At 49.5% G+C, this 25,127-nt stretch overlaps 2 protein-coding genes across 5 annotated transcripts in view; both read left to right on the top strand.

The window, feature by feature from the left end:
- The window catches only part of VPS11 (VPS11 core subunit of CORVET and HOPS complexes), a gene marked incomplete at its 5' end in the record, with an annotated part of 12,935 nt that extends 7,015 nt beyond the window's left edge, over positions 1-5,920 (top strand). Inside the window, 7 exons of one of the 2 annotated variants that reach the window (XR_014520366.1) lie at positions 243-431; positions 1,224-1,385; positions 2,339-2,478; positions 2,627-3,115; positions 3,160-4,128; positions 4,530-4,752; positions 5,166-5,920. Coding sequence is in view for 1 of the 2 variants with exons in the window: in XM_083480956.1 (XP_083337082.1) it covers positions 243-431; positions 1,224-1,385; positions 2,339-2,478; positions 2,627-2,829; positions 3,957-4,128; positions 4,530-4,752; positions 5,166-5,330 (1,254 nt within the window). The remainder of the gene's footprint in view (positions 1-242; positions 432-1,223; positions 1,386-2,338; positions 2,479-2,626; positions 3,116-3,159; positions 4,129-4,529; positions 4,753-5,165) is intronic. The other variant, XM_083480956.1, reaches the window with a different exon arrangement.
- Positions 5,921-7,599: 1,679 nt separating this feature from the next.
- HMBS (hydroxymethylbilane synthase) lies at positions 7,600-24,626 on the top strand. Of its 3 annotated transcripts, none has more exons than XM_083481134.1 (14): positions 7,600-7,776; positions 10,852-10,905; positions 13,144-13,216; positions 13,923-13,972; positions 14,064-14,119; positions 14,619-14,696; positions 15,803-15,880; positions 16,175-16,250; positions 16,660-16,773; positions 17,025-17,063; positions 21,444-21,563; positions 22,054-22,107; positions 22,874-22,963; positions 24,097-24,626. In XM_083481134.1, exons 1-14 carry the CDS (start codon positions 7,630-7,632, stop codon positions 24,265-24,267), a joined length of 1,200 nt encoding a protein of 399 aa, XP_083337260.1. In that variant the 5' UTR covers positions 7,600-7,629; the 3' UTR covers positions 24,268-24,626. The 3 variants fall into 3 exon arrangements, with proteins under 3 accessions (XP_083337260.1, XP_083337262.1, XP_083337261.1); XM_083481136.1 differs by having other exon boundaries at positions 7,630-9,878; XM_083481135.1 differs by lacking the exon at positions 7,600-7,776 and adding an exon at positions 10,584-10,647.
- The last annotated feature ends 501 nt before the right edge of the window (positions 24,627-25,127 follow it).

The raw sequence follows: 25,127 nt of genomic DNA on the forward strand, positions 1-25,127 counted from the left end.
CTCACAAACTTTCCATGTGTGATAGTTCTGCAGCACACATTTCCCTGTGTGTTTTGGACTACAGTTCCTATCAGCCCCCATCATCACACAGCGGTTGTGCTGGCTAGGACTAAGGAGAGTTATCCTGCAAAACATGCAGAGGGCACCCGGTTTGGGAAAGCTGTTCTGCTTGAAGGCAGAAGGCCAACACATTGGCTCCAGAGCAACCTCTCTCTCCTATCACCTGTCCTTCTTTTGTGCAGAACTACCAGGAAGCCCTACGTTACATTGGGAAGCTGCCCTTTGAGCAGGCCGAGAGCAACATGAAGCGGTATGGCAAGATCCTCATGCATCACGTCCCGAATGAGACCACTGAGCTCCTGAAGGTCCTGTGCACGAACTACCAGCCGGTGGGGGATCGTGAGGGTCCTGGAGCACTGGAAGGGAGGAAGGTATTGGCTGGATTTGGGGTGGTGTGTGTGTTGCTGCCCGTTGCTTGTGCAGCTGAGGGTGGTGCTCACCAAGGAGAGCAGGGGGATGAGGAGTAATCGGCATTAAGTGAACAAAATGCTAAGTGTAAAATACAGTCTGGGCAAGCAGGCTTAGTGGTGATAGCCTGCAGGGTATTGTGGGGGACAAACAGAGTCATAGAACTGTAGAGTTGGAAGGGACTATTAGGGTCATCTTGTCCAACCCCTGTTGCCCAAAGTGGGGTTCAAACCCGCAACCCTGAGATTAAGAGCCTCATGCTCTACCGACTGAACTGGTTGGAAGGCAGGGATGTTGAACAACCTCTGGGAGGCAACAAAGGGCTCAGACCTGTGTGGCTTGCAGAGTTTTTGCTTGTCTGGTTGCTGTTCAGATAAGCCATTCTTCCCCATACAAACACACACACATACCTCATACCGGGTTTATTGCAATAGCACTTGCTGATACTTGCTGTGTCCTGAGCACCAGCCAGTCTTTGCTAGGCTCCTTGTAGGGCAGGTGTGGGGAGTCACTGACCCTCCAGGTGTTGCTGAAGTACAGCTCCCATCCTCTCTGGCCATTTGCTTGCTGGGGCTGGTGGGAGTTGTAGTTCAGCGACGTCTGGAGAGCCAAAGGTTCCCCACATGTGTTGTGGGGGGAGCTCTGGGACATTTGGGGCTGCCGAAGGCTCTGCCAGGAGAACTGAGACACAGAATGTTCCATCTAGACTGGCTACTGCCTGCCTTTCCCCATTCTCTTCTCTCTTTGTAATATAGGCAAATCCTGATGAGTTCATTCCCATTTTTGCCAACAACTCCCGGGAGCTGAAGGCCTTCCTAGAGCACATGTCAGAAGTGCAGCCAGACTCTCCACAGGGCGTGTACGACACATTGCTGGAGCTCCGCCTCCAGAACTGGGCGCATGAGCAGGATCCACAGGTCAGTCCTCCATCCGCTTGGGGTCAAATTTCTAGTTGTGCCCAGGGGAGGTTGACTGGTGGAAGCCATTGGCAGCAAGGTCTTGGGTGACCTGCCTGGTGAAAATCTGGCTGGCAAGAGAGAAAAGCTCAATTCATGGGGCTCTGGTTCAAGGTGCCTGTGACACAGGTGGCTAACCCATCTTTTGGCCTGAGTGCCACATTGAACCTTGGTCAACCTTCACAGGGGGCAAGGAACTGCGTTCCAGGGGTGGGTGCTCACCAGATACTATCACATACTGTTTCCTGCACACACAAACGCAGCTGATCTATGCAGAAAACTGCGAAGTGGAGATTATCTTTTCCTCTCTGTACACCAAATGACCAGTTGGATGACCAGGAACAGGACAGTTTGCACCCACACAAACACCCAATTAGGGCCCACCCACCACACAGCAGTATGTCTGTTTCATTATTATTTTCTGCCAAAGTTGGAGGGTTATTGGGGCAGTGCCAGAACAGTTGCTTGGAGGTGTGTGTCTGGATCAGACTCTCGAAATGAAGCGTATCCACCCCTGTCCCTTGCCCATCTCCTAATTCTTGATCCTGGGGTTATCTGGCAAAGCTGAATAGTGGGAGATTCAGGGCAGAGAAACGGGAAGATGGGACACAAAATACGGAATCTATTCCCACGTGATTTAGTGATTATCACCAACTTGAATGGCTTCAAAAAAGGATTAGACACATTCACGGAGGGCAATGCTATTATTCCTGATGGTTGCATGCTCTTTCCAGAATCAGTGGGCAAGAGCAGGAAAGTGCTTCTGTTGCATTTAGCTCTCCTTGCATTATGGCATCTGGTTGGCCACTGTAAGAACAGGATACTGGACTGGATGGGCCTCCTTTGGCCTGATCCGTTTGCTGCAGAGCTCTGCTTATTAACTTGATGTTTTCTTGGCTTTGGGCTCCGTGTAGGTCAAAGAGAGGCTGCACAACGAAGCCATTTCCTTGCTGAAGAGTGGGAAGTTTCGGAGCGTCTTCGACAAGGCTTTGGTCCTGTGCCAGATGCACAACTTCAAGGATGGTGTCCTGTACCTCTATGAACAGGGCAAGCTGTGAGTCTAGAGGCGCCAGCAGCCTCCTACTCTTTGGGGGAGGGTTGGAAGAGGGTTTCTGGAGCTTTTTGGAGAGCAACAGGTGGGCTCAAGGGCATTATATTTGGTCCCCTGGTGGAAAGGACCCTCTTCTCTCTTCCTTCCCCAGTTTCCAGCAGATCATGCACTACCACATGCAGAACGAGCAGTACAAGAAGGTGGTGGAAGTCTGCGAGCTGTACGGAGACCAGGAGGCCTGCCTTTGGGAACAAGCCCTCGGCTACTTCGCCCACAAGGAGGAGGACTGCAAAGAGTACATCACAGCTGTGCTCAAGCACATTGAGACCAAGAATCTCATGCCGCCCCTGCTGGGTGAGGGAGGTTCCACTTCCAGGCAGGGGGTGGGGATGGCTGAGGCTGTCTCCTTGAGAGGCTTGACTTTGGGAAGCTTCTGGGGTGGATGGAGCTGGGAATTAAAACCAGTCTCTCAAGCAAAAGAGCTGCTAAATAAATCCAGGGCTCCCTTCAGCCTCTCCCTTTATGAGAATGACCTGCCTTCCAAGCCCCTATGGAGGCCAGATGCTGCTCTTACTCTTGACGCTAGTGAAGCTTTTGGCTGAAGGTTTATTTGTTTTTCTGATCCACCCTTTAACAATGGGTAACAAATTTAAATTGCCCTCTTTTTCTGTGGCAATCACACAGGGTCCCCGGATGTTTCACCGTCTATTGATCCCTTGCCACCACTTTATTTCTCGCTGCCACCACCCAGGCCCTACCTGGGACAATACTGAGTCCAGTCAGGTTAAATTGAAACATAAACTTTTGTTTATTTATTGCAGTTTAACAAGTGTGTGGTTTCATAAACAGTATCCATCAATTACATTCATGGGGTGCCTATCCAGACCTATAACTTTCGCTACCTGCTCTCTCTCACTCAACCACCTCTCAGATATTTACTTGTCTGCCTAGCCCCTAACAGTTCCTGACTCAGCCTATTTCACTACACTAACTCAACCTACCCACAACTCTAGCCCAATTCACTCCCACTCCAACCAACCACCCAATTCCCAACGAACTCAGCTAACTCCCCAAGGAACTCTCCCCTTTGCCCCTCCCAGAGCTGGTTTTATAGTCCCACTGACTCCACCCCCCTGGGTCCTGACTGGGCAACCTGTTTAACTATTTCACCTCCAGCACTCTCTCATATGTTAACGTCACAATGCTGCTCTTACTCTTGACGCCAGTGATGCTTTTGGCTGAAGGTTTATTTGTTTTTCTGATCCACCCTTTATCAATGTATCACAAGTTTAAATTGCCCTCTGCTCTCTGAATCTTGGCCGTTAAAGGGTCTGAAGTGTTGTGGAATGGGACAGAGAATGGTGAAGGGCCCCTCCCCTGTGGTTTGAAGGGACAAGGTAGATTTGTGCTCACCCAGGTGTAATATAAATTGCCCCACTCCCTCTACTTCCCTGTGCTGATGGATTGCCCCCTCTGTCCAGTTGTGCAGACTCTGGCTCATAACTCCACAGCCACCCTGTCTGTCATCAAGGATTACCTGGTCAGCAAGCTGCAGAAGCAGAGCCGCCAGATTGAGCAGGACGAGCAGAGGATTCAGAAGTACCGGGAGGAGACTAAGCGGATCCGCAAGGAGATCGAGGAGCTCAAAAGCAGGTAGCCGCAGTCTATGTTGCTGGGCCTGTCTGACCTCCATAAGACGTGGCCTCCAGAGGGAGCAAGACATCACCACATGCCACTTTCCTGCCTTCTGCCCATTGTGCTCTGTTTGGTGGTGCAGTGTGATGAACAAGTCCAGGTGGTTCCTTGGAAGGGATTGAGATGGATCGGGAAGGGACTCCAAAGGAGACTTCATTCATCTGCCAATCTTCCAGAGTACAGCTGCTCTTTACTTACAGCTGCTGTAGCAATCCTGGAATCCAGGGCAGGGGAGAAGCTTGATGCTCAAGTGCAATGTGGGCATCATCGGAATGTGTTGCTGTTGCTTCTGCGCATGCGTGTGTCCCTGAAAACCATCTCTCTTCCTTGCCCTTCCCTTGTGTGTTTCCTTTTCTCAGTCCCAAGATCTTCCAGAAGACCAAGTGCAGCATTTGCACCAGTGCCTTGGAGCTGCCCTCAGTTCACTTTCTGTGTGGCCACTCCTTCCACCAGCACTGCTTTGAGAGCTACTCGGAGAGTGGGTCGGAGTGTCCCACCTGCTTGCCCGAGAACCGCAAAGTCATGGACATGATCCGCGCTCAAGAGCAGAAGCGGGACTTGCATGACCAGTTCCAGCACCAGGTGGGGCTCCCTGGCTGCCTAGCTAGATTTCCAGTCTGGTTTATTATGACACTTTATATCCAACTGGTGGGGAGTGCCTGGCCCTGCCTGGGATTTTTTTTGGGGGGGGAATACTGTGTTGTTTTAAATGCATAGTGTAATTTGTGTTTGAACCCATAACTCTGGATGTTGGGTGAAGACATGCCAAAGTCATGTTTCGGTCCACCATCTTGGTTCAAAATGGCGTCTGTGCCCAAACAGCAACGAAGTCTATTGCCCCACCACTGCAACCATCGTGCTGAATTTGACAATGATATCTCAAGAGGTGGCCGAACATATAGAGGCAAACCATTTTCCAAAATGTATAGTAAATGATAGAATCTCCCACCCTAACCGCCCCCGAAAGTGAAGCTTTTATTTGTTCCATCTTACAGATGAAATGCTCCAATGACAGCTTTTCTGTGGTTGCGGATTATTTTGGCCGAGGCGTTTTCAACAAGCTCACCCTCATCACAGACCTTCCTCCAGGCAAATCTGCTGCAGTACTCGATGCGGGCCTGCAGCGTGAGCTGCTGATACACACAAAACGGAGCACTTAGATGGCGGTGGGTGGGTGTCCTTCAGTCCCCTGACCTTGGGTCTCCAAACGAGTGATGCAATCAGCCTCTCTTTCTAGTGCACTGTGACGCAAAAGAGGCTAGTATTTGACTGAAGACCAGGAGGGCTGTGTAACTGGCTTAGGAAACAGAGTGAGAGAGACCAAAGGAACTCTGGCTTGTTTATTATTGTTGTTATTATTATTATTTTGCCTGACTACAGCCAGGCCTGCTTCTCCAAGCCTTACAGCCTGCTGGTTAAGCCTCCTGGTAAAAAGTCTGGTGCTTCAGCATTAGCAGTGGGCTCCTGTACAACTGTGTGATGAAAACGAGCTCTCCGCTCCAACTTTTTCCTGGTGCCTCTTGTGTTCCAAGCTCTGTATGAGGAGGATCTCTAGTAAGCCTGTGTTGCCCTCATCAAAGATATACAGCGTGGAACTAAACTGACTGGATTCTGGAACTGGAAGAGTTATTTTCCTGGGGAGGTGGATTGAAGATGTAAATAATGTTCAGCACTAACATCTCTGTAACCCTTCACTTAATAGCGGTTTACTTGCTTGAGCTATAAAGTGTGTGAATGTGGGTGAAGAGAACTATGGGTCTTGCTGTATATGTATGTATACTCTTGCTTCCTTTCTGAACAACTGCCTCTCTCTCCCTCCCGCCTTCCCAATTCTTTGGTATTTCTTTGAGAGCCAAGAAGAGCTGCTTCATAGAAAAGGCCCAGTTCTGTGGCTAATCTTGCTCAGGATTAGATTTCTGGTATAGTTTGTGGGTGGTAGAAGCTGGGCCTGCAGGCAGATGGCTGTTATCTGAGCTGGTTCCTCCCATCTCCTCTGCTGCAATTAGCTTCCTACCACCCCCTCACTTCACCTCCTTGGTTCTTGACTTTGCAAGAGCAATTATGAATTGGAACTGTGCTGCAAGCCACAGGGAGCTTGCTTCCTGCTCCTTCATCTTTCTTGGGGCACCATCTTCTACCACAGAGGGAGGAATAATCTTTGAGGCTAGATGCAGGCTTGAGCTTCCTCCCACAGCTGCCTGCTCTTTTCTCTCTGGAGATAATGAGGAAAATGCAGTTCATCCTAAACCATGAATTGATGTATGTTGGGACAAAATACCTTAATTTTACATATACCTCGTGGTCTGTGAATCTGATGGTGAGTTGCCAGGAATGAGACCTTGTGGGTGGCAGTGGATAGCTCAATGAAGTTGTTGACATAGCATGTGGTAGCTGTGAAAAAGGACAATTTCCATGCTAGGGATCATTGGGAAAGAAACTGAAAAGAAAACTGTTGATATCATAATGCAACACCAATCTATGGAAAAAATATTACATTGTTAGAAAAGGGCACCCAAAATGATGGATGGAATGACTGGTTTAGAGAAAAGTTTGGTAAAAGGGGTGAAGGAGTTGGTTGCTCTCACTTGGTTGGGCTGTTACTGGCATACAGGACTAGGTGGTGTGTGGGCTACAGCAGCAGAGCTGCTCTTACACTATTTATAGTTATGCTCTTTGGGAGCTGGGGTTCCTAATACGCATCGTTAAACCTCTTCACTTCCATCAGTTGGTCCAATCCCCTTGTAATAAAACACATGCGAATTTCCTTGCTGGATCCAATCAAGCACCACACTCGTCTACTATCCTGCCAGCTGCACTTGCTAATTAGGCCACCTACAATAAACTCATTTGCAGCACCATCAGGGATGAACACCAGTCAGTGGGTCCCATTTTCAGTATGCAGTGATATACCGTACTTCTTATGCACCTGGGGTCTCCATATTACAGGATGAGAAGCCCGAGAGACCTCTCTGTTTAAAGTAGCGTTCGTTGTCAGCTCATCTTGTAGCAGAGAGTTACACAGGAAGCAGCTATACACCAACCAGACCATTGGCCCTTCTGCCTCATTGGCTGGCAGCGGCTCTCCCAGACCTTTCAAGCAGCGTTCCCTCTATTTTAGAATAAATCTCATGACACTTTTGAAGGCGATTTGCAGGTAGTTTGCAAAATACTATAGGCCAGCCCCTTTCAAACGCCTAACTAGCGTACTCGGGCAGGAGACGCTCCACTGCCCGTAAAATATGCGGCCGGAGCCACGTGCAGCGCCCGCAGCGCCTCACTGCAAGGACCGGAACGCGAGGCGATCCAGCGGCGCCCCCGGCTTCACGTTTCCGAAAAGGGCGTGCGCCGCGTCGACGGCAATTACGGTATAAAGGGGCATCGGGAGCCACCTCCCATTCATGGAAAGCCGCCTGTGGGAGGGACAGGAAGCCGGAAGTGACGTCCGGGACGGGGAGGCGCATGCGTGACTCCGCGGAGTGGCGATGGAACCGGCAGCGCCTAGTTGACCCAGAGCGGGACCCCCTCCAGCCCTCGCCCCGCCTGCCTGCCGGCAACCCTTCGCTGCTCGGCGCCACCAGCGGCATGACCAGCTCGCCGCCCGCTTCGGTGAGCCTCTCCGCCGCTGCCTTGACCGGCGCTTCGCTCGCTTTGGGGAGGGGGAGGGAGAGAGGGGACGAAGGGGCGGGGCTTCCAGGGGCTCAGCCAATGGTGGAGAACATCGCGAGGTGACCTCTGTGCATGGTGGTGACCTCACGCGCGTCGCGGGGGTCTTTAATGAGATGCAGATGAGTTCAGCCCCCGCGGGTGGGCCTGGGGACGGGGGTTGTCTCCGACCATGGCTGCCTATCTGCTACTCTTCCCCACCCCCGACTCTCTCTTTTCCTACACTTGTGTGTCCTCCAGTGTTGCTTTTCTTAGGAAGGGGGAATATAGTTGTTAAATGGTAGTGCTAGTTTGATTTTTATGAAATTTGATTTATATACACGCACACACAATTTTGTTTATGATAGCAGCAGTAGCAAGAACAACAACAGGGCACTGGCCTCGTTCAAGTGCTCGTTCAAGTGTTTCATGTTAGTATCCCTGTAATCCGCTTTATATCTGCAGAGAAACATTGGGAGAGGCTGGTGTTTCTCCCAGGGCTATTTTGCCCTTTGCCGGTCAAGGGAGGCAGGTTGCATTTCTAGAATGTGCTCCTGCCAAAATCAGATGCCTCTTGTTTCTTGCACAACCTTGTGCAACTTGAGCTCTGCCTCTGTGTAGCAAGGCACTCTTGCCTAATCCACAGGGTGGCTTTGTAGGACACACCTTTGCCCTGTTAGGTAGTACACTGTACAGATACCTCCAGGCAGTTTCTACTAGCAGCCAAGGTGAGCCAGAGTGTGGTGGCGGCGAAGAGAAGTGTGGGTTTGCTGCTTTCAGGTGCCCTCTTGCATTCCCCTCTGCTATAGGGTGCTTCATCAAGCTGTTTTTCTAGTTTCTGCATGCACACTCACACTTTCACTTACCCTTTCAAAGTTCCGCTGGGAATACATCCCATAGCCTTCCCATGGGGAGACTGTTATATTAGCTTCCAAACCTGAGACTTTGCCTGGATTTTGGGCTGTTGGGCCTGAGCCTTTTGGGTGATACTGTATGGTGGACACCTACACAGCTTGCCTGTTTCTGTGTTTTCAGTCCCAGATTCATACAAATTCTCTTCTCTCTTCACACTAAGCACCTCTTTCTGTCCCCCTTGGCTGCATAATTGCCCTACAAACACAGAAACTGCTGCTTTCAGCACCCTGATGGTATCTCTCTTTTTCTTCCCTAAAGCTAAGCAGCTAGTGCTCATGGCTATGTTTGATGAAGACTGAAGGGAACTGATGATTTGGGGTTGACTCCCAGAAGTCACACATGGGGCTTCTGTACCTTGTGACTACCAATCTCTCCTATGAACTATTGATATGTACTGCCCATATTCAGCTCTACTGCCCACCTGTGCCCCATTCCTGTGTTTTGCCCTAACTCCCTGCATCCCATTTCTTGTCTATGTACTCCTTTCCATGGCCACTATCCTAAGAGGAGCCACATTCTCTTGGGAGATGTCCTAGAAAGTAAATACCAGGCCAGCTTGTGCACTTCCTTGCTGCAGAACTATGTGGATGGCACAGATAGCACTGGCCACCATGGGTGGAAGCAAGTTGGTTCTCAGGATGATAGCTTCCTGCATTCTGATCCATTGAGATTATAGTTGTTTGCCATGCAGTTTGATTGTATCTCCCCTTCTGCGCCGCCACCCTCCCCTTGCCCTATATTGCAAATAAGTAGTTGAAATGTCCCTTGTTCACTTGTGCAAATGGCCCCTTTGTCAATTGCTTTGCCCTGGGAGATTGTCTTCTGCTGCCTGTCTTTCCCAGAACAATTTCTTTCTGTGCAAAACCCGGAGAGGTCCTTGCAAGCAGCCCCTGCAGCTGCAGTTCCCTCCAGGCTCAGTTCCTTCCTTCTCCCCACCCCCCTTGAACACCCTTTTTCCTTCTCTGCCTTATCTCTGCTGCCAGGTTGGGGCTAGTTTGCAAGGAGAGACTCCCTTGATTAGACGCTGACAGAGCAAGGCAGCAGGTCTTCTTCTCCCCTTTAGCAAAGACATCTTTCTCCTCCTCCTCTTCACTGGGTCCTGGGTTGCAAACCTCATTGAGATGGCAAAGGTGGTGCTGCAGGACAGTCAGGTAAGAGGTGTATGTCTCTCCAGGCCTCTTTGCGGGTCTGCGGAAATATTTCCAAATCTTAACAGCCATTTTGACAGGTCTGAAGGTTTTCTGGCCCTGGGTTATTGTCCAGGACTTCATACTTCTCTCCCTGCCTCTCTTACCCACACACATGCATGCACAATCTTTCTTTTCAGCTGTGTGTGTTATGACATATTTAGGGATGAAACTTTACTGCAAGAGACAGACCCTACTGAGGAATACTTCTATCTGCAATTAGGACTCGATAGGCCCTTAACTGATAATGTTTGTCTTAGTGCTATCTTGTCCTGTGCCCTGTATGGCTCTGCAGGCACCTTTTCCTACAGGGCCCTTGCTAGTTCCATGTGCTGCTTACCTGCATTGCACGGCCTGGTCTTTGGGAGACTCTTGGGAAGCAGATGACTCTGCCCCTTGGGGCCAGTTGTGCACTGAATAACCTCCTCTTCTTTCAGGTCTTTGACACGTGTTCTTTGCCCTGAAGCCTGTCAAGGGTTGCTGGGCTAGGGCTGGTCAGGTCAGGCAATAAAAACGACATTAGTAATAGTTGTTTGTGGTTGTGCCAACAATGTTATGGTGCTTTACAGCACAACAAAGGGAAAGGCGGGCCCCTGCCCAGAGAAGCGTAGAATTTTAGATCTGACACAAGGGAGGCAGGCAAGAGGGATGGGTATCTAATTGCACATTGCTCAGCTATCCTTTAGGGCTGTTCCTTTTAATGCAGCGAACATTGCAGAAGGTGTCTGCCCAGGTAAGTTTCAGTGTGGGGCTTCCTGGGATGCCTTCTGTGTCCACTTCCATGGCTGAACTGTACCACCCTGCTTGGCGGCCCCTTTGTGAGGAAAGGCTTGGCTGGTGCAAGCTTCCTCTTGATGTAGGGTTTTGCGGGGAGATTGTGGAAATGCCACCATGATAACCCTCCCTCTTTGGAGTAATTGGAGACATTTCTTCACAGGAGAAGAATGGCTTGAAGAAAGAGACTATCCGCGTGGGAACAAGGAAAAGCCAGGTGAGGTTCTTGTCATTACCGTTCTCTTGCCTGCCTGCTGCTTTTCTCTCTCTGCTTTTCCTGGGTCTGCTTCTTGCAAAGTGTTCGTACAAACAGGACTGTGCATTGACCGGTGAATGGATTTGCCTTGGGACAACAGGGCATTTTCTGTTCCTTTCCTAGTAACCAGGTTGGAACAGAGGAAGGCAGGGAAAGACGGCTGGTGCTGAAGAGAGCAAGTCCTGGAACGAAGTGTATTCTTGAAGAACTGGGTTATAGGGGTGGATAATAGCAATATATAAAAATGCCTTATGAAAAGGACAAAGAACTATTCTGGCCTTATGTCCCAGGAGGGGAGAGCTCAGATGAGCATTTGGAGAGGCTTCTTAAAGGCGAGAGCAGTTCTAACACTGAGACCATGGTGGACTCTCCCTTGGGAAGGTACAGAGCTCAGTGGTGGAGCTCTTGTGGTTCAATCCCCAGCATCTCCAGGTAGGGCTGTGAAAGAAGACTCCCTGCCTGAAACCCTGGAAGAATGGCTGCTAGTCAGTGCTCACCAAACTGAGCTCGAGGGAGCAATGGTTTGTCTTGGGATAAGGCAGTTTCCTGTATTGCCTCTCTGGGGTCTTTAGGCAGAGGCTAGACAATCCTTTCTTAGAGATGTTGCTGGGTTTTCTGTATCAAGCAGAGCTTAGACTTAGAGTCCCCCACTGCTGCCACAGCTCTTAATAGCTGCTGTGCAGGAACTCACATATTCTGGGAACTATCCTTGCCCTCCCCTTCAGTAATAGCAAATTCCAAATTTATATTAGGCTAAGTATGACAGGAGCTGTGTTCCCAAATTTGCATCTTTCTGAATTATATTTCACTCAGTGCTGCTCCTCAAGGCTTTGTCCCTTTGCTACTATTGCTGTAATTTGCTAGCAGCCACAGGGTTTCGTTTGTCAGGCTGTTGCTTAAGTGTTTGTCAGCTGTGCTACTTCCCTGCTGCTCATTGATCTTAACGATCTTATCCACCTGGCAATTAATCCGTACTTCTCCAGCTGAATTGCTTTGGTGGTGTTGAGCAACCATCAGTTCCCCTGACCTTTCTTTTGCCAGGAGGATGCAAAGATTTGCCCATGGGCCGTCCTAGCAGGAGCAGAGAAGTACGCCCAAGAGCCAAGGCTGGGAGGGGCAGACTTGTAAAGAAAGATAATGCTCCACCCTTGCGGTGGAGAGCTAATCTCCCATCTGCCTCCTGTTGTTGAGGCTGGTGGCAGTTCAGGAGTAAACCCAGAAAGCCTGTTTGGAACAGGGGCCTAGGATGGGGCGGCACCTAAGGGTGTGAAAGATCTCCTTTTCCCTAGAAGCCCTGTCCTGGGGGCCAGAAGTGGGTCTCCACTCCTTCTCTCAGAACATAAGAATTGCCCTGCAGCCGGGTCACGTCCAAGACCCGTCTAGTCCAGCATCTGGTTCTCACAGTGGCCAACCACATAATAACAATAACAATAACAAACAACAACAACAACCATTCCTTCCTTCATTCCTTCCCTGCCCATCTGGCTGAGTTTCCCCAGCCACTCTTGGAGCCCACAAGAAGGACCTGAGTCCAGCAGCAATATTTTCACTATTGCAATTCTCAGCAACTGATATTCAAAGGCACACAGCCTCCAACGCTGGATGCAGAATGCAGCCATTGTAGCTAATATTCCATTGATAGCCTTTCATCCCTTTTTATAGCCCCTGAAATTGATGACCATCTCTATGTCTTGTGGGAGCAAACCCTGCAATTTAATTACGCTCTGTGTGAAGAAGTCCTTCCCTTTGCCTGTCTGGAATCCTGCAGCACTTGGCTTCAGTGAATGGTATTTCTGCAGAGCTTCATTCTGGGATGTTTGCTGAGCACACATCAGCTGCGCTGCTGCCTCTGCTTCCTTTGTGGGCTCTGAGGTGCCTTTTCATTCTCTGACTGGCTCAAGCCAAGTTTGCTCTCTTCATGCCCAGCTTTTTTTCTGTGGCTCCCGAAGCTGGGAGGAGGGGGGGAGCAGATCACAGACATGAACCGGACCCAAAACTGATGAGCATGACGTGCATAGGAAGTGGGACTGGAAGTCTCATGTCTTTTGAGCTCTTGCGGGAGCAGCATATCGGAGCAAGAATCTGCGGACATGTCTTCCTCTGACAGCAGGGGCATTGGGCACACTTGCCGTCTGTGCCTCTTGGGTCATAGGTAGGGCACACTGATTGACTTTGCCTTCTTTCTCTCTGGAATTGCAGCTCGCCCGGATCCAGACGGACAGTGTGGTTCAGATGCTGCAGGAGCGCCACCCTCACCTCTGCTTTGAGATTGGTGAGTGTGTGAGGCAGGAAGCCTGGGAATTAGGAATTGACCAGGTGCTGGGTGAGAGCAGCCTTAGGTGCACAGACAGAGTGCTGAGCTTTTCTGACCTGCTGCATGGAGAGGATGGGCTTGTGTGGCACCTAGCTTTGTATTAATAATAATAATAATAATAATTATTATTATTATTATATGACCATTCCTTCAAGACTCACAGGGTGGCTTACCATGTAAACCCCAAAATACATAATATTTATTTATTTAATACATTTATATGCCTTTTTTACCTTCCAATGAGCTCAAGGCAGTGTACATAGTTCTCCTCCCCATTTCATCCTCTCAACAGCCCCGTGAGGTAGGTTAGACTAAGAGTTACCCAGTGAGCTTCATGGCTGAGTGGGAATTCGAACCCTGGTCTCACAGGTCCTACTCCCAACACATTATCAGTTATGCCACATGTTCAGTAGTAGCAAACATAAACAATATCCCCCACCCACACAGTTTAAAAGACCATAGATTATTTAAGTAGCCAAAGGTCTGGGATAAGAGAGATGTTTTTGCCTGGCGCCAGTTTGTGTCCTACCCTACTAAAGCAGTGAGCAGCTAGGAAGTCCACACATTGCTCACCCTTGTTGTGGCTCATGTCCTACTGGTGCTTGTCATCCTTCCTGATCTTCCCTCTTCCTTCCTTCTTTCCTTCCTCTCTCTCTCTGAATAGTTGCCATGTCAACCACAGGTGACAAGATCCTGGACACAGCTCTGTCCAAGGTAAGCAGCCGTATGCTCCCTGGGCTCATGACGCAACCAGCAGTGGATAGAAAAAGCAGCCCAGGTTGTAACATGCTCTTTTCCCATTTAGATTGGTGAGAAAAGCCTATTTACGAAGGAACTGGAAAATGCACTGGAAAGAAATGAGTAAGTTCTCTTTGGCTGGGAGGTACGGGAGAAAGCTCTCCTTGGCGGGCAATGCCTGGTGGTGCCCTTGGCACTGGTGCTTTTGCTCTGAGCAGGAGTCCATGTCCTGGTAGGCAATGGATTCTTCCAGAGCCAGGAAGTCTTCTCTTGAGCAAAAGCGTTTCCTCTAACCCAGCGTTGCAGGTTGGGAGTCAGCAATTGTGAGGAGGGGGAACCTAGTCATGGCACATAACTGGGGAGAGAGAGCTCTGATGCCTCCTGTAAAATAATGGGTGTTTTTCCTGCTCTTTCTGAAACATCAAGGTCTGATGTTTAAAACTGTGTCAGCAATCCTGAGCAGTAGGCCACATTGAGGCTGATATGCCCAGGCCCACCCAGCAAAGCTTCATAGCCAAGCAGGGATCTGCGTTGAGGTCCTATGTTTCATAATTGCTCTCTCTGCCCATCCTGGGCCCATAAGTTTGGCACACCCATAACCAGCTCATTTCTTCCCTTCCAGGGTTGACTTGGTGGTTCACTCCCTGAAGGACCTGCCCACATCCCTCCCACCTGGCTTCACCATCGGGGCCATATGCAAGTGAGTTTGGGCTCCTCTGCTTCCTTCTGCCTGACTGGTGCTCAGTGCTCCAGCTCTTGGTCCATCAACGTTTGCCCTGGCCAGGCATCCACCTTCCCTTTTCCATGTGTTGCAGGAATTTATGTATAGGTGTGTGTGTGGGGGGGTTGCCCCTCCAGCAGATATCATTCACATGCAGCCCACTACCAAAATCAGCACAGTCACTTTTGCGACTTTTGTGATTTGTCCCCACAAAACACTTCATCACAGTTTCTTCCTATCTATTCAAAGGGCCTTTGCTGCACGATACCAAATGTAACAATTCACTGATAAATGTATCTATGTACTGCTTCACTGGGAAAACTTCAGAAATGCATATAGACATGTGAGCTCAGCTACTCAGCAGCCTCTCTGCCTGAGTGATAATTCCTGGCATCCTGATACCTGAGTGCCAGACAGGTAGCCATTCCAGAAATAGCAAACCCAGATGAAGACAAAAGGGTGTGATTAACTTGGCTGGGAAACAGGAAATGTAAATATCTCTTTTGTTACACTTGATGGGTGTTTGGTGGAGGGCAAGGAGAACCGTAGGGCAGGGACCAGGATGCTCAGATTACGGCCACCAGACCTCCCCTTTCATGATGTAACCATGATGTATTAGTGATGTAGTTTGGGTGGGTGTAACATGGGAATTAGCAGCTAATAAAAGTTTGGGGGCTCTTTTGTTCGGGGCTTCCATCTTGTTCCAGCTTGTGGCAGGTGGGAGTCCTGTTGCGACAGCCTTCAAGAAAGACCAAGCCTACTGGCTGCTGTTTTGCTCTGGTATTCCTGGCTGGTGTCCTTGTTTTTTGTCCAAGAGAGCCCTCGGATTTCTCTGTTAACACATGTCAGCTGTTGGTCCCTGCGGAAGCGGGAATGCCCACCAAACCACCTAACTTCCATAGCATCAGATGGGTAATAACCCATCTAAACTGGCCACTGCCTTAGGCCAAGTGGTGGCCCTTTGCTGTGAACAGACAAAAGTCCAGGTCATGGAGTCTCCAGCTCTCTTTGCAAGAAACTTGGAGGCTGCTGCTGCAGCCCAGCTGACCTGCTCCCTAAAAGGCAACCCCGTCTGTCCCTTGCAGGAGAGAGAGTCCATATGATGCAGTCGTCTTCCACCCTAAGCATGCAGGCAAGAGCCTCCACAGCCTCCCTGAGAAGAGGTGAGTTTCACTTGTTCCTTCCTTGGGTTCCATCTGGTGTGCAGGAAGGGCTGAAATTAGCATTTTGCCCCAGCTTCAACCCCTCTTGGGTAGCAGTGCTGAGAGGGGTCCCTGTCTGCCTGAGGTCTTGGCCAGCCGCTCTTGCCCAGAGTTGACACTTTGCTGCACATGGTCCCGTGTAGACAATGTTTGTGCAGAGATGTCTGGGGGACTGTTCCTAACTCTGCTCAGATGGGTGAGGCTGACCAGTCCAGACTCTTCTTTGACGCCGTTTTCCTTTTGGCTCTCTGGCAGTGTGATCGGGACCAGCTCACTTCGCCGGGCAGCTCAGCTGAAGAGAAAGTTCCCTCACCTGGAATTCAGGGATATTGTATCCTTTGAAAATGACCCCTTGACTTAGAAGTGTGAATAGGACACCTTGGGGGGGGGTGTGAATTTCCTAGTGGGGAATGTGGCCATTCCTTTGAATATGCAGCTTCTGTTATATTGAAGCAGGTCTCAATCGTTTGTTGGCCAGGTGGGAAAAACTGGTCTGCAATATGAGAACTTTTTCAAGGCCACACATCCCTAGCTTGGCTTTGAATCCGGGGCCCAGCCAGCCATTGTGCTGAGATGCAGCCCATAGGCCTGGCAGAGGAGCTAAGGTCTTGAGCCGCCTTCTCGCCTGCAGAGAGGGACTGTGGTGTTAGAACACCCTCCCTGGTGGCCAGCTCTGGAAGTGCAGGCCATGGGCCACCCAACCAGGGATCTCTGTGGTTCTCCCTTAATCCTTCTTGTAGAGGGGAAATTTGAACACTCGCTTGAAGAAGCTGGATGAGAAGGAGGATTTCAGCGCCATCGTCCTGGCAGCGGCTGGCCTCAGGCGGATGGGCTGGGACAGCCGCATTGGTCAAGTAAGTGGGGCAGAAGAGATTGGGATGAAGGTTGTTCCCCGCCCCTGCCCCTCCATTGTGCCCAGGGAGTTTCTACTCCTTGTATCCTCAGTTCTTGAGATGCTCACTGATGTCTGCATTCCTTCGGGATATATAAACTGAATGAATTTGTGAAATGCCCTGAGATGTATACAATTTTAAAATAAATAAAGAAAATATTTTGCTCCACCTTTGTTCTGAGCACCACCAACCCTCGTTCTCCTTCCCTCCAGGTCCTGAGCCCCGCAGACTGCTTGTACGCAGTTGGGCAGGTATGTGATGTGCAGTGGCGTAGCGTGGGGGGTGCCAGGGGTGCCGGCCGCACCGGGCGCAACATTTGGGGGGGCGCGTTTGGCCGGCCCCCCTTGAGGAAGCGGGAACCTCTCCAAGGCGGGAGAGACCTTCTCCCCGCGCCAGCCTTCGGATGGCTGTGGGAGCAGTGGCATAGCCACTGCCGTTTGGAGAAGGGGCAATGCTCGGATCGGTTCCCTCCAGCCCTGATCTGGGCCCGGAAACGCTGCGACGGCAGATGCCTCCTTGAAATCAGCAGCAGCCCCGGCCCGATTCCCTTCTCCGCGCCCGGGCGTCATTCCACCGTGCCGCCCGCCCCCCGGCAGGGAAAGTTGTGGCGTGATAATGGGGGTCACTATGAAAACCTCTCCCCGCGCCGACGGCTGCCGGCCTCGCAGCGCTTGCTGGCCCGCGGCTGCTCTTCTGGCCCGATCGGGTTCCCTGTAAAACCCCAAGGCGGATCCAATGGATCGGCGCCTTCTGCAGCGCCGACTCGCCCCGTCGGTTCCTTGCAGCCGCGACTCCGCCCCGTCACCCAGTCCAAGGATTCAAGGCTCTTTTTTTTGGCGCTGGAGGCAGCGTCCTTTGCTCCCCCCGCCGTCTCCTAGCAACCCAAAATGCACCTGCCCTGAAATCTTCTCGTCCGAGATCAGGTGTTCCTGGAAGCTGCTTTCTGCATCCATCCCGTGAGTAACGATGCTGGCACGTGTGAAGGATAAAGAAGGCTCCTAGCGCAGGCTTCCAGACTGGGTGGGAGGGTTCACACTGTCGCCTATGTAACCAGGGTGAGGCTCCCCCTCAAGTAAATAAAAATAACTGAAATTGTAGAAATATTGTGACAGATTTTACTGAGCACTTGTAAAGGTAAAGCTAAAGGGACCCCTGACCATTAGGTCCAGTTGTGACCGACTCTGTGGTTGCGGCGCTCATCTCGCTTTATTGGCCGAGGGAGCCGGTGTACAGCTTCCAGGTCATGTGGCCAGCATGACTAAGCCGCTTCCGGCGAACCAGAGCAGCGCACAGAAACGCCGTTTACCTTCCCGCCAGAACGGTACCTATTTATCTTCTTGCACTTTGACGTGCTTTCGAACTGCTAGGTTGGCAGGAGCAGGGACCGAGCAACGGGAGCTCACCCCATCACGGGGATTCGAACTGCTGACCTTCTGATCAGCAAGTCCTAGGCTCTGTGGTTTAACCCACAGCGCCACCAGCGTCCCCTGCTGAGCACTTGAGATCAACAGAAATTTAAAACAACTGTGATTGAGACATTTCATTCCCAAACTGCTAGACCAGTGGTTTTCAGCCAGTGTGCCATGGCACCCTGGGGTGCCTTGAATGATGGTCATGGGTGCTGCAGGCAACACTGGTCTCTGTCCCTCCTTCCTTCCTTCCCTCCTCCTCGGATGCCCTCTCCTGTCTCTGCCTCCCAAAGGCTTGCACAGCTGTTTGTTGCAGCAGCCCTGCTGGCTATAAGCTCCACAAGAGAATGGTGCCTCTGGGAAGCCCCTCTCTTTGGGGCAGGGTTGGGGGGCAGTTCAGAGACCAGGGGCGGCAGCAGTGACTGGCCAGAGGACTCCCAAGGAGAGGGGAGGGGAGAGGAGAGGGAGCCGAGGGAACAAGCCACAAGGGAGGGGGGGGGTTGAAAAAGGGTGAGAGCCTGCAGGTAAGGTGTGATCTAACTGGGCTCCTGAGCCCCACAAGCAGTGCTTTTTTTCTGTGGGGACGCAGGGATACGCATACCCTTAAACATTTTGTGAATCTTTGTACTTCTGTCCATTTACAGTGGTACCTCGGGTTAAGTACTTAATTCGTTCCAGAGGTCCGTTCTTAACCTAAAACTGTTCTTAATCTGAAGCACCACTTTAGCTAATGGGGCCTCCTGCTGCCGCCGCGCAATATCTGTTCTCATCCTGAAGCAAAGTTCTTAACCCGAGGTACTATTTCTTGGTTAGCAGAGTCTGTAACCTGAAGCGTCTGTAACCCAAGGTACCACTGTACTGTATTTATTTTCCCCAATTTGAACTATAAAATGGTGATTTTCTTGAGTCAAAATGAGACTACCCCTAAACATTTTTTTTAGGAAAAAAGAGCACTGCCCACAGGTGTGCCACAGAAATAATGTAGTTGGCTAAGGGAGCTGTGGACTCAAAAAGGTTGAAAACCTCTGTGCTAGACAGAGCCAAACAGAGGATGATGACTGGCGGTGTCACCAATTGCAGAGGGGGGGGGGGGCTAGGGATTCAGTTGCATAGATCCTAATTCAGATTCCACAAATAAGGTTGGTAAAGATGTAAAAAGAGTTCGCTGGATCATGCCAGAGACCCCTCTAGTCCAGTGTCCTGTTTTCACAGAGGCCAACCAGATGCAGAGCATAGCCTTTGTGGCTAGTAGTCATTGATAGCTTAATAATAATAATAATAATAATAATAATAATAATAATAATAATAATTTATTTATACCCCGCCCATCTGGCCCATCAACCACTCTGGGCGGCTTCCAACAAAACACTAAAATACAATAACCTATTAAACATTAAAAGCTTCCCTAAACAGGGCTGCCTTCAGATGTCTTCTAAAAGTTTGGTAGTTATTAATCAAAAGTTGCACTAAGGCTTTGTCCAATGCCATAATACCACAGAACAAACAGCCACTCCAATTCTCATTCTGCCATCACTGTCATGTTGGCTCCAGTCGGCACCCAGCTACCAATGTTGTTTACTAGACATTTTCAATCATGTCCACAGAAAACTCTGTGACGATGATGGCATTAAATTACCTTGTTCTTCTTCAATAAAAGAGAAAAAGGAGACCAAGTTGTGTCAAACTATCTTTTTACATGATAGTTTTGATTGCCCTTGTTTGTACCTTTACCAAGTCTGCAAAATCCTGGATTTGAAACTCTTTGCCACAAACTTGCTTACCCAAAAGCAGTAAGGAAAGTGATGGGAAAATTCAGTGGGAAGTGGGATAACCAGTGGCGTAGCGTGGGGGGTGCAGGGGGGGCCGGCCGCACCAGGCGCAACATCTGGGGGTTAGGGTTAGGGGGTGCAAATCCACAGGTTAGGGGGCGCAAATTACTTGCCTTGCCCCGGGTGCTGACAACCCACGCTACGCCACTGGTGATGTGCTCTCCGTTCTGGCCCTGCTGTGTGCGCGCGCGAACAGCTAAGCCTCCCCAACACACCCCTGCCTCTTGAGGGTGCCTTTCGCTCTTTCTCCTCCTGCTCCTCACCCTCAAATGAGCATCCCAAAGTCAGGCTATGCACACCTTCCAATGAATTCTCTCTAGTGTGAATCCCAAAGCTGGAAGGTTAAATGGCCTTGGTGCTCCGAGGCTGCACCCCTTGTCCTGGTGGGTACCAACTTCTGCATCCTCACATTTGTGCAGGGATGGCTAACCTGTGGCCCTCTAGAATTTGTTGGCCTACCTCTCGCATTCATTCTGTCCATGAACTGTAAACTGTAAAAGTGGGTTTCCCCCCTTGAACTGTTCTCCGATTTAAAAAATCACTCAAAATGGCACTAAGCTCTTTCAATGCATGCCTTGCTTGCCCCTTGTCCAAAAGTGGGTGAAATGTATGCATCGTGGGAATCCTTGAAGACACTTTCTTTTGCCTCTTGGAAATCCCAGCAACACAAATGCCAAAATCCATCGCAGCGCAACTACTTTCCAGGGCCAACCAGAATGTCACAAAATATTGTGCCAGCTTTTGAGTCCCCCAGAACTATTCATTGGGCTGGATTAGAGGTTTTCAACCTTTTTGAGTCCATGGCTGCCTTATTGAAGTACATTCTTTTTGTAGCACTCCTGTGGGGCACAGGAGCCCAGTTATGTCGCCCCTTTCTTGCAGAGCTGGCAGCCTCTCAACCTTATTCAAACACCCTCCCTTGTGGAGTGTCCCTTCAGCCAATGTTGCCCACGGCACCCCTGACCATCATTCAAGGCACCCCAGGGTGCCACGGCACACTGGTTCAAAACCACTGGGCTATATAGTAAAGAAAACACAGAAAATTAAAAGCTTGCACTATATTGTGACATTTTGGTTGACCTCATAGAGGCATTGGCGTAATATGGATTTAGTAATTTTTCTTATGGGTCGGTATGGCTGTCTCCCCCCCCCCAAAGCAGTTTTTAGCAGGGGCTTGTGGGGGAGAGGGGTAGTGGATGCTTTGGTGGTCGTATGTCTCCATCTCAAGCTCATGCCTGCTTTACAGAGTAGAGACTCTGCTCCTGTTGTTCTCTGATTGCTGACCCTGGTCATTGCAGAGCAGAGGCTTTAAACGCTGTGGGGGCTGCATAGCCACTAGGCTGTTCTAGAAGCTGAGAAGGGCCTCTGTCCCTGCTCCTCTTCCTTTCTCCAGGGAGCCCTAGCAGTGGAGGTGAGAGCCAGGGACCAGGAGATCCTCGATATGGTGTCCGTCCTGCACGACGGTGAGACGGTGCTGCGTTGCATTGCAGAGAGGGCCTTCATGAAGCACTTGGTAGGTTTCAGGAAGTGCTTGATCGGAGGCCACAGCAGCCACCTGCTTATGTGGGGCTCAGGGCAGTGGGGTGCTTCCTTCCTAGGGAGGACAGGGATTTTTTTAAAAAAAATAGTTCTCTGAGTTGCGTGTTTCTCAGTTTGATCCTTTCCCAAGGTATGCATTGTGACTCAGTTATTATTGATAGTTTATTGCAATTGTTAAGAGTGAATTTGTTTAGTCATTATTGGTTCATGTTTTGGGTTATTTTATTGTGTACCATTATAGTCAAATAGATTATTGAATATTACTTTATTTGATGTCATTCATTTTAAAGTTATGCCATGTTATGGCTTTTTTAATTGGATCAGGTTATTGTATATTTTGTTGCTGTGAACCGCCTTGTTTAGTAATATGGAAAAGTGGTGTGCTAATTAAAAGTGAATTGAGGAGGGAGGCATGGCAGTAGCAGCTGCAGCGTCATTCACCTCCCTGACATTATCCATTCCAGGAAGGCGGCTGCAGTGTCCCTGTGGCAGTGAACACCGTGCTGAAGGACTTCCAGGTAATGACAATTCATAAGACCACAGGCCTTGTTTTTTCCAGACAGCAGCCAGGCTGGGTCTCTCTTAGCAATGGTTTGTGGGCCTCTCCCAGCATTGAAAGCAGTTGGTGGAGGGAGAGACCTGTGCTGAATGCAATAGCCCTGCTTGGTATGAAGGGAAGTGCTCCCTGACTGGGATGGAGCAAAGAACCCTCGAACCAGCGAACTCACATTCATGACATGTGACCCACCTTCTTGGCCTTCCACCTGCAATGCAAGGATAACAACACTGGCCTACTCTTTAGGGTTGTTGTAAGGATCACCAGAAGATAATGTATGTAAATAACTTGGAACATAGGTTCAAATGGTTATTATCAACAGACTAGGTGTTTCCTGACCAGGGATGGAGAATCTGTGGTTCTCCAGATGTTTGATTCCAATCCCCATCCTATTGGCTGTGGCTGATAGTTATTAAAAAGCATTTATAAACCACTTTTAAAATGCTGAGTTGGTAGTCCCCCCACTTCAGACATTCATTTCCCTCTTGACTGGATCAGTCTCAGCACTCATCCTGGAAGATTTGGTAGTTCACATAAAAGTTTTAAGTTGCTGCTGATAATTCCTTCCTGTCCTTCTAGGACCCTTCCTTTTTAAAAAGGTGACTCAATGCTGAATCCTGGACTCATATAGAAGACGTCACACACTGCCTATGGCATCCCTTGGCTTTCCTGCACCTTCTCCAAAGGGAGAGCGGTGGCTGTTGACATTTTCTCTTTATTTTCCCTAGTTATATTTGACTGGAGCAGTCTACAGCCTTGATGGATCAGAGAGCCTACGTGAGACCATGCAAGCGAGCATGAATTATTTTCCACATGAGGTACCTGCTACTGTATTGCAAAAGAGCACATTTTCTAGGCTTCCACATAGGGGAAAACCGGGACCTTGTTATTCTTTCTGCTTGGCTCCTCCCATGACATGAGAGAGAGAGAAAAAACCCAATAAAACTACATCTAAGCAAAGTGTGAGGAGCTTTTGGCTGCTGCAGAACTACAGTTCCCATCATTCCTGGCAATGGGTCCTGCTTGTTCGGACTGATGGAAATTGTAGTTCAGTAATATCTGGAGGGACAAAGTTTCTCCACACCTGATTTAAGCCTTGTTTCATATTATAGCCAAAGCAGAGACTGTGGCCTGTTGCTCCCAAACAAGCCACTGTATGGTAAGGGAGCAACAGACCCTAATCCTGGATTTCAGTGTTAACAGGAAGCAAAGCTTAAAGTGCAACTTCCTAGTTTGCTTCACAGGAGTGAAGCAGGAACTATGGCAAAGTATGCAATAGCATGCTGCTCATTCACTGCTCATAAACTCTGGCTTATTGTAATGTGCTAACAAGCTCATAGATGTTTTAGTCAATAGTGACAGTCACACTTGTTCAGCCTCCTCCATTAAAAGACCAGCTGTACAATCCTAGCATCTTGTTCATATTGGGTTGTTCCCCCCCCCTCTAATTTTACTGGAGGATACAAAACCAATGTTAAATTTGAGGAGGCTCACTAAAAGGACCCCTGACAGTTAAGCCCAGTCGTGAATGACTCTAGGGTTGCAGCGCTCATCCCACTTTACTGGCTGAGGGAGCTGACGTTTGTCCACAGAGTTTTTCTGGGTCATGTGGCCAGCATGACTAAGCTGCTTCTGGCAAAACCAGAGCAGCGCACGAAAACACTGTTTACCTTCCCGCCGGAGCGGTACCTATTTATCTATTTGCACTTTGATGTGCTTTTGAACTGCTAGGTTGACAGGAGCTGGGACCGAGCACCGGGAGCTCACCCCATCACGGGGATTTGAACCACCGACCTTCCGATCGGCAAAGCCTAGGCTCAGTGGTTTAGACCACAGCGCCACCCACGTCCCCCACTATCCTTCAATAAATGTGAATCTTGAATCGCTGCCTCTAACCCTCAAATGTCCTATTGCTGGCTAAGGGATTTTACATCTTTCTTTTACTTTTCAGAATGAAGATGGCCCCAACGATGACATCCAGCATGTTGGCATCACTGCAAAGAATTTCTCTCAGTCTGCTCAAGTGGCTGCAGAGAAGTTAGGCATTCAGGTGGCTGAGCTCCTCCTGAGCAGAGGGGCAAAGCACATCCTCAACGTGGCCCGACAGCTCAACGATGCCTGATGGGGGCCCTGCCTTGGGTGTCAAGCTCCTCTAGCCGTTGTCCTTCGTGGAAGCAATGAAGTCTCTTGCAAATCAACCACTGCCCTCTCGGTGAAGGGAATCTTAATATGGCAGCTACGCCACAGTTCACCTGTGCTGCTAAGGACTGTCTCATGCTGTAGCCTCCAATGGAAGATTCATGCTGGCGGGGATCACTCCCTTTAACACACAGCCTGAATTTTGAGAAAGAGAACCATTTAAAAGAAGTTGGTGCCTTCATTGATTGCTGTCAGGAATAATGTAACCTGGTACAGTTGCATAGAATGAAGTGTATATTTTTTTAAATTATTGCCAAATGGATTAAAGAGATTTAAACTGAATCTACTGCAGCTTGCTTGTGTATGCATACCAGCTCCTTTTAAGCACGTTGCTTTCCCTCAAAGAACCCTGGGAACACAATAACAGTCTGCCCCTGGGAGCTGCAATACCAGCACACTTAACCAAGCACAATTTCCAGAATTCTTTGGGTTTGCAAACAGACCTGTTTTCACCTGAGTATTGCAAACCCATCACCAAAGGGCTTTAGCAGGAAAAAGCAAACTTGCCTGGTCATAATAGAACCACCATGAAGTAAGGGCAGGTAGAAAGAAAACTTTGTAAATCTCAGATCTTCAGAACACAGTCCTCTTTCCAGCAGTGGCTAACTAGCTGCTTCCAGGCACCCATACAATAAGGACATGAAAGCAAGATGCAGGAAGCTATAAGCTCCATAGAGCCATCAGTCACCTCCATTATTTTAATACCCTTTTGCCTAATGGCAGGAAAGTCCATTAAGTTAGGAAAGATAGTTCCCTTTGGCTGTTTTCACCAAACAAATGTCA

Source organism: Podarcis liolepis (assembly GCF_965112155.1).
Source record: "Podarcis liolepis genome assembly, chromosome: 16".
NCBI lineage: Eukaryota > Metazoa > Chordata > Lepidosauria > Squamata > Lacertidae > Podarcis > Podarcis liolepis.